The sequence below is a fragment of the Ambystoma mexicanum genome, chromosome 1q, assembly GCF_040938575.1.
Source record: "Ambystoma mexicanum isolate Mex_15411 chromosome 1q, UKY_AmexF1_1, whole genome shotgun sequence".
Taxonomy (NCBI): domain Eukaryota; kingdom Metazoa; phylum Chordata; class Amphibia; order Caudata; family Ambystomatidae; genus Ambystoma; species Ambystoma mexicanum.
This window is the reverse complement of record NC_090922.1, coordinates 892598407-892611610: the sequence shown is the minus strand read 5'-3', so window position 1 is coordinate 892611610 and position 13204 is coordinate 892598407. Positions and strand designations below refer to the sequence as shown.

The 13204-nt window shown below is 39.5% G+C and overlaps 1 protein-coding gene across 1 annotated transcript in view; it reads left to right on the top strand.

The window, feature by feature from the left end:
• The window catches only part of DPYD (dihydropyrimidine dehydrogenase), a 3651715-nt gene that overhangs the window by 1825088 nt on the left and 1813423 nt on the right, over positions 1-13204 (top strand). The window contains exon 11 of the mRNA XM_069641531.1: positions 1996-2206. Within this exon, the coding sequence (XP_069497632.1) occupies positions 1996-2206 (211 nt within the window). The remainder of the gene's footprint in view (positions 1-1995; positions 2207-13204) is intronic.

Genomic DNA, 13204 nt, shown 5'->3' with positions numbered 1-13204 from the left:
CTGTGACTTATTTGGCCTTAAACCCCCATCAGTGGCCTACACAGGAAATTATTTCTGATGATGTGGATCTAAGTTTATTGAGGTTTTTATTCTCACTCCTCCATTTCTCTTTTAATGCGCTGAACTGGCATGGAATCCACCTGCTCCACCCATTCAGCATTGCCTCCTTCTCAGGGAATCTAGTCTTATTTAGGCAAAGTCCTACATAAAGTTTCCTCTAAATAAGGCTGTCCAAAGGGAGTCCTCCCACTGTATCAAGGTATTATCCATTTCATATTGTATCCTCTCAGGCAGAGTTTCCCTATATGCAGTCTTTCCAGAATCCAAGAGCTCACTCTACTTTTATTGGGATAGGACTTATATAGAGGCTAAATTGTACTACACAGTGTAACCTGACACAAACATGTTTCATTGGTTGAGTCTTACCATTGGTTCCCTTCAGGAGTTCACACTGCCAGTGAACATAATTCCCACTGAATAGGTCCAACATATTAGGATATCTGACAAGAGTTGGTACTATTTAATTTTTAAGTCAATTCCATATTTCCCCCTAGCATTTGTTCTGACATTTTCCCATCATTCATTTTTGAGATTGCACTGTTAACCCTCATCTGTAGACATGTATCATGCTCTCAAAGCATTAAACTTGCCCAAGTTATTAAAATATGTTAATTTATCAATTATTGATATATATTAATATATCATGTTTTGGCTCTGGGAGAAATCTCCAGAAATGTCTTCGCTTTCAGAAAGCTATTGGCTAGATATTAGCAAAATGGTGTTTTGCTAATGTTCAAATTAAACTGGTCATTTTAAATTAAAGTTTGTATACCTGGAGGTCAATGTAAGCTTAATTATTAACTTGTACAGAGCTGGCAAATGACCTCGGAATTCAAAACCATCCACTAGGCATGGATAGATGGTGTTTTATGACTGAGCTAGAAGTTACACTTTGAAATCTAAGTGGAATCAATAATTGTATTAAAAAATGCAAATGTCAGTCACTAAGCACTGGGGAGAGGCCACATGCTGTTTTAGATCCTTCCACATACCATCAAAATAACCTTTTGTGAGAATGTATATATCATGGTATGTCTTGGCTGCTTTTCTATAGTGAACATTTGTGGTAGTGGGTGCAGTCCACTTGGTGGGTTTATCAGATGATGGGTGGATGAAAGGCCTGAATAAGCACAAGGCAGATTCATGACTTAGAAATCATGTGTTCAGTAATACATTTTCGCTCAATGGTTCTTAAAGGGACCATATATTTGGGATATAATTTCAAATGTTAAAACATTTCTCCCACTTCCAACTGTAACATAAGGCTATATACCACATACATTATTTTCTGCACTTGCAACACATTTTGAATTCCTTCTCACATATTTGATTGCGCGCACAGTTTAATTTGAACATTAGTTGCAAACAGCTTGTATGCAATGGCATATTTACATCGAGAAACGTTAATTCATTTCATAAATCCGTAACTATTATGGAAAGAAACATTATTCAATGGGTTGCCACATGACTTTTAAACACATGGATTTCCAGTAGTACAGGTTGGACTTTCCCTTCAAATGTATTGCAAATGTTCTCTCTTTATGTGCATAAGCAGAGCACTAGGCCCCTGGTGTATTTTTCTTCATGTTTATTAAGCTTGTATTCCATTTGTATTTTAATAGATAAGCTTTGCAGGTTCTGCACCATTGCTAAAAGAGAGTGGGGGGAAAACATTATACACAGATACCATCCAAACACTTTGTTATAGCAAGCATGTGTTCTATTTATAATAAATCATGTGTACAATGTATAATGTAAATTAGTTTCAAACATAAAGCTGTTTCTGCTCCCTGAGATGACTGTACAGCTTGCAAACATCCACAGATGAAAGTGATATAGTACTTTTGTACTGTGTGCCAATCCAACTTTATAAGAAATGGTAACCTGTTTAGCTACATGTAAACACTATTAAATACATTTTGTTTGTTCCAACAGATGGAGCTGGCAAAAGAGGAAAAATGTGAGTTCCTCCCTTTCCTCTCTCCTCGGAAGGTGATCTTGAAAGCTGGGAAAGTGGTTTCGATGGAATTTGTTCGCACAGAGCAGGATAGTTCTGGCACATGGATTGAAGATGAAGAACAGATAGTTCATCTAAAGGCAGACGTGGTCATCAGCGCCTTTGGTTCCATTTTAACTGATCCAAAAGGTATTATTTAATCATAACCTGGAACATGATTGCATTACTGAAAAAATCTTAGTTCATTGGAGTGTTTTATTTAAAGAATCATTCCAGAGTAAACAAAACAAAACAATATGTGTTATGACCAGTAAGTGCCAAGAGATAAGGGACCGGATAACATATCATGCAATGTTTACATTGCTATTTAGCACATAATTTTTCTGAGAATGATGCTCAATCACATAACATTTTTCCTACACAGTAGTTAAGCCATCAAAATGTTGCACTTCACATGATCTTGTTTTGCTTATGATTACTGAAGTGTGGAAATACAAATGCATTATAATTGTCCAAACAGTATAATTTTTCATTTGATATTGTCTATTGTCTGCACCATGGGCCATAGTCAGAGCAAGCCTCTCATTTCTTAACATCTTGGTTCTTTTCTTTCCATAATAGTTTTTTTTCTTTCTCCCTTGATTTCCATTGCCTTCCAATAAGCTAGCTTCAATTCCTCTTAACCAGTGGCTGGTATAATGTAGTCTTATATTTACATCATCAAATTATCTTTGCAAAAATGAAATTGTTTAAAGTAAGAGCAGTGAAAAATAAAATGGCTCTGATACACTGCAACAATTTTACCTGCTGTAGTATACCACAAAACAAAAAAATGCCACCATCAGAAACAGTGCGAGCTGACCCCACCTGCGGTTCCTGCATGAGGTGATGGGCCCTAAATCTAGGATGCGCCTGATCTTTCCACCTGTGAATCTATGCCCTTACAGGTAACTGGTCACAGCCCCCGCTAATGTCTATTGCTTAGCCATATACATCAGTATGTTTGTCAAGCCAACTACTGCTTTTAACAGGTGAAATGAATAGGTAAGCCAGGCTTCAATGTTCGTATCAGTAGCCTTACCTCAAATATGCATGGAAAGAGACCACAGACTCAGCTATTTGGAATTGTGTTCTTTCATACCCCTTCATATCACATGCAGCATGCGTTGAAGCTTGTCTTTGTACAAAGCACTAGTCCTTTGGAGACATCAGCAAATGTAAATGTTTAATGTCAGTGTCTTATTGATTAGTCTAATACGTGTACTAGATGTGTCTTTCAGAGGTCAGACCTCCTCACTGCCCCAGTTTTAAAGTATTATACTGTAGCCAGTTTGTTTTATCAGGAACCCCTAAGGAGCAATACCTTATTTGAGAAAGTTAGAGCAAAGTGTAGTGGAGAGAAAGTGAATAGTTGACAACATGACCCATTCTAATCTGTAGGTGTTAATCCAGTCCGGTTTTTTCTTTGCATTCTGGAACTTGTAGTCCACGTTCTATTATGGGCAAACTAGAGCTACAAGTCCCAGAATGCAAAGCAAAATAAAAGGACTGGATAAGCACCTACAGATTGGAATGGGTCATCTTGGCAACTATGGAAGTGTAAAGGCTTCTGTGTGATACCAGAGATTTACAATACTCATAATAGTCCTTTTACAAACATACATTAACTAAAGGGCCTCAAGAATCTGATTAACAGAGGACGCTGGAACGATTTAAAACAATTAAATATGAATACTGTACTGTCCTAATAAAGGGTAATCCAAACATACTAATGATTTATGAAATAGAAACGCAATATCAATAGCAATCCATTAAATGTATGAATAGTGGATTGTTAATTCTATTGTGGTTAAAAAATATTTCAGCAAATTGAATATACATATGGATCATTATCTGTGTTGGCTGAGATTTCCAACTTGTATCCTGGTTGGGGAATATGCTTACTTTACTTTGGTTGTCTACTCAGTGTCTAAATGGACACCATCAGAGAATGCCCTTTTGAAAACCCAGGCTTGGTACCCCAGGAGTATGTTGTGAAGTTTGCAAATTATAGATATATGTCAAGACTTTATTACTTATGAATTGGCATTGGGTTCATTCCATTTACTCCTTCAAAGTAGCAATTCAAAAACGTTATAGAATTAAGCAAATGAAGCAATCGCTACAATGAGGCTACCATACTTCAGATTATACTTTTCATGGTGAACAAGTAGTTTTAATTGTTTCCTGCTGGGTGAAGTGGACTGCCCCTTGGGTAATTTGGAAGAGCTGTGTACCTAACTCCTCTTAAAGAAAAAAATAAATAAATTAAGGTATCTCATATTTGAAAGAAAGATGACTTTGAATCTGTTGTCAAAGTTGAATGAATATTAAGAATACTCATCCCAACCGTTTCTAATCTATCTGGTGAATGTTGGGTCAAGCTGGCTTCAAGGTTCAACACTGACCCGTTGTTGGGACTGCAAGACCCATCATACTGTGACTGGACTCTTCTATGGGCCTTCCCAGGCACATCTTCAGATCTGTAAGCAACGTTTCAGGTCATTGGACAGGGTGCCAGCTACAGAGGCCCAGGTTCACTCCAAATCAGCAGACAGAGACTGGGGTCCATGGGTTTTTTAAAGCCAAAAGGGGCATGTCTATTGTGCTGCCATATTCAATACCCCAAAGTTCCTCCTGACCGTGAGAGTTATTGTGAAGTGCCCATGAAAGTTGCAATACACCCCTTTTGATTCTCTTGACCACCAATAAACCAGCATGGTTTTCAAGGAGCACAACGATAATAGCAAAACTAATATTCATACTGACCCAATGGAGACCTATGTGCATCGGGCCATAGCCGAAGGCCAAGGGAAGTTGGCCACTGGTTTAAGGAAAGGGTGGTGGCAACCATGGATCACTCTGTGGATTCCAGGGCATTGCTGTTGACCATGTCCTTTACATTGTCACCACTGGCCATGAATGCAGGAAATGCCTTGTGTCCACTTCAAGTAGGGGATAGGAAAAAGTCGATTTGTGTTTTCCACCGGTAATAACCAGTGACTGCTTTGTATGGCGTGGGAGGACCTGGGGCATAGCAAAAGTAATAATGACCATGGCAATGATATTGCTTGATGGATAGCCATTGACCTGCCCCAGGTAATCTGACACAGGTGATCAGTTAGGATTAGTAATTAACCTATTTGATGCTGAGAAAATGGATAGGAAACACCCAAGGTCATCCCAATGTCATCATGAGATGTTTCCTGCAAGTGTAAATACTGTACCTTTATCAACAAATATGTAGTGTCTTCTAAAATAGGAGGGAAGAACAGTCGCACAGGGAAATGAACCACTTTTTGGCTAGAAATAAATCATTGGTATGAATGGACATGGTTCTGTCAAGATATTTTTTTAAACCTGTCAAGGACACCATTCCGAACCAGTTGTGCAGCATCAGGCCATATTTTAGTTTGAATTCATCATCAACATTGATAATCGAGTATAACAAACAACAATATTTAATTGACAAAATGTTTCTTTAGGATTCCTTTCTTTGTTCACAATAACAATATTTCCATCCTTGTCTGAAGGATTACTGATGATATTTTGATCTGCTGTAAAATATGTATAGACTCCTTGCGAGTTAATGCAAAGCTGTTTAATTATCTTCATCCAACATTATAAAGCATCAATAATCAGATCTTCGCACATTTCCATATTGTGGTCATATACACAGAGGTGGCAGGATGACCCTCCTAATAACCAACCTCTGCCCAAGTGAGGAGCCAGAAGGGAATCATAGTTCCATAGTGCGCGTGGCACTATTATTCCTGGCAGAATAGTCTAAACACCAAGGTGCATATCTCCATTGGCACCCGCCAGTAAGCACCCTTGAGTAAGCACAAGCGGGTGCTAAACGCTGAAGGAAATTATACATTAAAAAAGTATACTTTCCTTCAGTCAGCCTTGCCATGCTGTGTGTGGGAGAGGATGTCAATATTTATGTTGATTACAATTAAGATAATTATTTTGTTATTTATAATTTATTTTATCCTTTAGCACCCACCAGCATGTGCTTACTCGCAGTTGCTAAACGCAGCATGAGGAGCAGTTCCGGGGCCCTCCAAAGTTGGGCTTATACCAGAGAATACAGCCCACATTCTGAGCTTTCTGATTGGCTAGCATCCCTGCATGAGGTGCTGATGACCATTACTGGCATGTCTGGGGTGAATTTAGATTTCAGTTTCGAGCCAATTTATTCCGAGATTGCTGTATTTACTAATCACCACCTTTATATATCACCATCAGATCACCTATTGTACTTTCATCCACTTGCGAAGTACCTTTAGGTTCAGTATTATGAGCTTTCATTTAAAGGAGGTTGTGTGCATCGCCAATAGTTAAACCATCATGTCTTAAAACCTTATTGGTTTAACTTGGAGCTGTGTTCCCTTGCTTATGAAATTTGACAAGCCTCACTTTTCTCAATATTTTTTAAAATCTATGTCGGCTGTGAAATTAAACATGCTGGTCAGACAAAAGTTTAACCCTTTACTGAGGACTTAAAGTTCTGATGAATGTAAAGTGTTTGGATAAGTTAACTTAACTTAACAATTTGTACATTATACTACACATCCATGTTTTCACTAATTGCCTGCCAGTATGTATCTGCCGTGGTTGGGATGATTGGATATTCATTTTTCTTTGTACCTCACCTATTACCTCTCCTTTTTTCCAGAGTGTCCCTTTCTTCTTGCTCATGGATGTACACCCCGGATTCATGGATTATTTGCGCCGAAAGAAATGTTATTTGTGCGCCATTCTGCCTGCAAATCCCTGTTTTTCGGCACAAATAATTCATGAATCAGAGCTTTTATGTAAACAATCTGATTTCTCTAATGACTTGAATAAAACAATACGGCACACTCTAAAAACAACAATTTATACAATTCAGGCCAAACTAAATTGCAGTAAAAGTCATTGTTTAGCAAATCATAAACGTTATACATAAAAAATCAAATACTTAAAATTCATCAGAAAAGACTAATATTCTCGATAACTCTAAATATTACATTTCTTGAAAAAAGGTTTTTAACAATTCTGCTAATTATTAAAATATTCAGAGATTAATAATCATGCTCCAAGTCTTCATCTACTCCATTTCACAGAGACAACTCTCAGAATCCTGGCCCAATTCCTCTGTTAATTTAATGAGAGCATATTTAAACACATGATTGCGATAATTCTCCTACACTCTGAATATTTGATTGCACACATGTCACCCTCTGGCACGCACAGTCTTGTATACATTTTGAATGTGGTGAAATGGTGTCCATTACTCCTGTCTTCTTCCCTGTCTCACTGCAGGTCTGAGGAGATTATTGGGGAAAAACTGGAGTGCCCCCAGATTCTCAAATACACATTTTACAAATAGTTTGCAGCCCTCATGATACTATACAAACTTGTTTTTCCCGATTAATTCTGCTCTTTCTCCCACTGGCGTATGAATATTTTGATTCTTAAAGTAACCAAAATGGGCTTTCAATAGAAAATTCTGTGACCTCAGTTGGAACTTTTTAGCTAACATTCCCAGTTTTAAGTGTAATACGATATTCGGTGTAAATTGTGGGAGCCCTGAATATCCCCAAATATTGTTGTCGTACAACATCATTGAGCACACCCTGGTCTTGAACACAGTCAGGCAATTTTTATTTTTTGCTTGTTCAATTTCAAACTGCAACCTCTAGAGTACTTATGTGCATAAATTAGAGTTTCCTGAGGCTGCCTGTCATTAAGTACAGTAGGGCTGTATCATTAGCATCTAAATGTGCATCAAAGGGAGTGCACTGTGGCAACAGGGGATTCACTTTAAAAAGAAGAATTAGAGATATCAAAGTCCTAAAGAAATAGAACAAACAGCAGGAAGGCTAAGGAGCAACCTTGTTTGATCTCTTTACTTGCAGTAAAATCTGCGGAAAACCTCCTGACCTACTGCACCATACTGCTGTGTAGCTGTTAGCCTAACACTGTTGGATTCAATGAAGTCAACCCTCTAGAGACCCCTGGCACATCCAAATTTCCCCAAAACACATTACTATCTTTTGAATGTAAAGGCTTCCCAAGGTCCAAGAAAGAAAACTTCAACTTCCCACCCCTTACCATGTGATATTTCTCAATGATAACATTAAGAATAAAACAATGATATAAGTTAGTGAAACCGCTCCTAAACCCGGGTTTTGCTGGAAAATATTTTGCTTGCAATATTCAGAAGAGAAATTTGCTGATAGCGATGGGGTTATAAACAAAACCCTTTTTACAGAAAGGAATGATCAGACTACTACTCCTTCTACTTCTTTCTTCATTTTCCTCTGCTCAACACCATTTCAACTCCTTTCACTTTCATCTTTTTTCCTCAATGCCACTCCTCTTATCGTTTGCCAACACTCTCTATTCACAAAACCTTCAACCCTATCTTTCATCACACTTCCTCTTTCCACATCTACCCCCAGTGCCGCTCTACTACAAAGACTCAACATCAGTAGGCTTCCTCATCTTACTCTCTTTATATTGCTCTTTGGAATGTACAATGTATCTGTAACTTTCTTCTTTCCCATTCTCCCTCTCTTGACCTCAATACCCTTTTGGAAACTTGGATTCCTTGCGCAGACTCTGCAACCCTTGCTGCCCTTCATGACCCTGCCTATACCGTCACCCACTCTTCCCACCCAACTGATAGAGGTTGTTATGTAAGACTGTTTGCATCTTCCAAACTTCCTAGCTCTCCAACTTCACTATCCCCTGTTAGTTCTACCTCTGTTAAATACACTGTCTTCACAATCACTACTTTCTATTGCATTCCTATTTCTCAATTAGCCACTTGGACCAGCTGGTTATTGTATTGACCACTTCTCCAAATTAATTGACTCCCTTCCTTCCCATCATCACCTCATTGTAACTGGGGATTTTAATCTCCACTCTCTCTCTCCACTCCTTTATCCACTGAGTTTAGTCTACTTCTCCTTTACCACTCATACTCTTTTGTCCACTCTTTCCCCACCATTTTAAATGGAAACTCCCTTCACCTTATTCGCATCTCCTTTCAACTCTCCAGCTCTGACATATCAACAGCTTCCTCTTCCTCTGATCATTCCATCGTTGTTGCTTCAATCTCTAAGCCTACTTGCACTATAATCTCTCCATTTACAACGTCCATTACCAAGCACAGGTTTCCCTCCTCCGAATTCCCTGTCTACCTTTTTGACCTAAACCACTGTTGTTCCTCTCACTTTTCTCCACCACCTCTTCTCTCCTCTCCTGCGACAATGTTCCCACATGAGTTCTTCACCTTCTCCACAGGGCTAACCCTTAATGTGCCCCCATCGACCCTCTATCCCCACACATAGTGAAACTCATAGCTCACATTGTTGCTCCACATCTTACTTCCCTCCTCAACTCCTCTCTTGGCGGCGCCACTTTTCCATCATACTACAAGTTGGTTGCTGTCATCCTTATCCTTGAGAAACCGGGCCTAGATCCTAACTGCCCTGCCAACCTTTGTCCTGTCTACCTTCTAAAGCATGTCATTTTCAATCAACTCACTGAGCTCCTTAACACATACAACCCCCAGGATCCTCTTCAATCTAGCTTCTGACCTCTGCACTCTACTGAGGCAGCTCAATGTCAGCAACTGCATTTCATCTACTTGTCATGCTAACTATTAATCTATGCTTGTTCTTCTCAATCTCTCTGCTGCCTTAAACAATGTCTGCCTTTCCGACCGTCTCTCAACATTATCTCTCCTAGGCAACACGGACCAGGCCCACACATGATTTACTTCATATCTCACCCCCAGAGACCTCCAGGTGTCCTGGGACAACCTTACATCCAACCCCCCCACCCCCTTACTGTTGGAGTTCCCTAAGGGTCATTCCTGGGTCCACTTCCCTTCACTTTCTGTACCTCGCTCTTGGCACCTTGATGTCTTCCTATAGCTTTTCCTATCAACTGTTTGCTGATGACATTCAGATGTTCTTCTCCTTTCCATCCTTTTCTGATGAGCTACGGTCATGTATAACTGTCTCTCTGCCATCAAATACTTGATGGCATTTCACTCATGCTCTACTCTACCAAGAATGGAATTCTCTACTTCTCATCCAAACAAGCAATCTCTTCCTCTCCTCCTCGTCTACCTCTATTCTTCTCACCCGACTGACTTCCCTACTCTGCTTCTGCTTGCAACCTTGGTGTTGTCTTCGACCCATCTCACAACACACTCTTCATCTACAAATCTGCTACTGCAGACAGACTTAATATCCTCAACATCAGAACAATAATTTGCCATCTTCCCTTCAACGCTGCTAAGCACCTAACCTCCTCTTTAGTACTCTATCAATCTGGCAACTGAGCCAATCTTGTAAGGCCTTGCCAACTATGATTTTTCACCTCTCAACAAAGTCCTCAACTTTGCTGTCTGTACACTCTTCAACCTTCTCCACATCATCTCCACCTCCCCAACTCTGTTTTCAGTTAGACTAGTTATCTATGAAACATGGGCAAAGTATAAACTCATTCTCTTCATCTGCAAATCTATACATGGACTCGCTCCACGCTACCTATAGGACCATCCTGCTCTCTCTAATAATCCCCAGATCACCTGCTTGCCACCTCTCATGCCACTTGCACTCCCTCTAGTTTCCATTCTCCTCCTCTCCTTGCTCCCTTGCTCTAGAATGTTCTTCCTCTCCCAACTACTCCAAACTCTATCTCTATATAAATCCAATCTGCTAGCTCTCATCCTTTCTGAAGAACCACATCATTCCACCCACCACATCCCTGTTCTCGACAACCCCATGGCACTTTCATCCTAAAATATATTTCATACTCTACTGTCCTTGGTTCAGGGTTTTACCTCCACTGCATCATTTGGTCTTATAGCCAAATCCTCTCACCCATTGTTAAGGACACTGGTTAAGGAAACTGTTCCTTTGGTCTGTACATCAATGATACAATGTTTTGTAAGCATTTTGTGCCAAAAATGCATTGTGTTCCCTGTAATTATAATCAAATAAATAATGCACATATGTTTATATTCGTTTTCACCCCCATGTAACCTTCCTTGAAGGTATAGATCAAATGATGCTGTCTCCATTACTCCAGTGACTCCAAATGGCTCTTTAGCACTGTTTCTACAGCCTCTATCCATTTTTTGCATCCCTTTGCCTGACATGGCAGTATTTCCAATCAAAGAAGTGTATATAGGAACACTCTCCTTTCATAAAACCCTTGAGAAGCAACACATCTTTCATCAGTGGTTGAATTTGTGTACACAAATAAGGGCAACCAGCCTGCTGTGTGGACTTTCAGTGCTCAGCAAAGCAACCCTAAACCCATCTATGTGTAAACCTAATACACCTGCATTATTGACTTCTGAGATATCCATCTGTTCAGGCTCATTAGAGGCTTTTTTTCCCTTTCTTTTCAATTGAGGCCTTCTGCCCTTTCGTTGGCAACCTGTATGAGGCATCTATTGTGGTGAGTATTTTCGTCCTCTGTGCAGGAATCCTATCCTGATTATTTGCAGTTTGACTAAACCCTTTTAGATGGAGAAGAAAGATTTGCTGTTCTCTTACGCTGCCAACCAGTTTGACAATGATCCCCAACCGCTTAGTAAAAGGAGAGTAATCAGCAGCTTTCTCAGCAGCTATACTACGTCTGCTTGTCTAAAAAGGAGAAAAGTCCTCAATACTTTGCATATACAAGTAGAGATTCTCCTTGAAGCTAAGTCAGTAACATTATATTGTTGCTTACTATACCCTTAATGTCACATGATTTAGAAGACATTAGGGATAATTAACTTTGGTAAGAGATGTTATTCATGGTGATAGCTGTGAGAAACCTGGTGGTACTCTCACATCTAATCCCCAGCGATCTTCTGTTCAGTTGACCAGGGATGGGCCATTGCTTTTAGATCCCAACCCTTGGGGTGGACAATTGAGAGAGGATCAACGGAGTGGAGGGTCATTGGGAATTGGACAGAGGGTACTTGAAGATGATACATGGTATCCCCTCTTTCCTGATATTGACCTACCCTCCTGTCCCATAGCCTTTATGGTCTATTGCCAATCTTGTCCCAACCTTCCCCTATAGTTTTTTTCCATAAGCACTGAGAAGAAGAAGAAGTAACTAGGGGTAGTGCAGATGTCCTATTATAAACACCACTCTGGTACTGAGATGAAGAAGAGTGGTCTGAAGGCATGTGGCAATGAAGATCAGGCATGTCATACTAATAGACAAACGGAGGGTCAGGCAATTGATGATACCTCATTTCATCTGCAGCCTGTTAGTAATACACAATTGAAAACTGAATTTATTGAATACTGAACTACATGAAAGGTGCTGCTTAAGACAACACAAATGAAAACAACATTTAGTGAATACCTAACTGCATGAAAAAATGTATTCAAGTTTGCACAACTTAAACCTACATTTATTGAAAGTTAATCAGAATTAAAAGTGCTACCCTGATGAATGCAACACAACATTACATTTCCTGAATCTTGAGTGGCAGGAAAGTCATGGTTTGAGTGAAACCAAGTAAATGTTACATTTGTGAAATATTGAATGAAAAGAAAGTTGTTACTTATGGTTGCGGGACCTGTGATGGCTGGACCGTGTGGTCTGAGAAGTTTGCTTAGAACAGAATGTTTCCTAACACTGACATTACCAACATCAAGAGTCAAATCACAGATAAGGCATGCAGTTGCTGGTTGTGTGACCTCTAATGGGTGAACCGTGTGGTCTGATAACTGTGCGTAGACTAGAAACCACCACATATTGGAAAATCAGAAAAGAAGTGTGTGCCTGGGTGAAGCTAAGCAAAGGATGGATCTAATTGACCAGGTATTCTCTTATGAACTTATGAAAATAGGAAGCAAGTTAACTGTTCAATATACATCTTGTGGAAGGGAAACCTGAGCACCAAATAACTGGAGAGTGTTTATCTTGGGTAAGGGAGTCCCAAGATCACAGTATTCCATGAACTTCATTAAATTTGAAAATGGGGAGGGGAAACCCAAGAACTTCTTTTGATGCGAACTGTGATGCCGGTGAACCTACAGAAGGTAACTTCATAATGTGATCACACCTGCTTGAAATAAAGTTACATTGGAACTATATTGAACTTGAACACTTATATTTGGTTGAGAG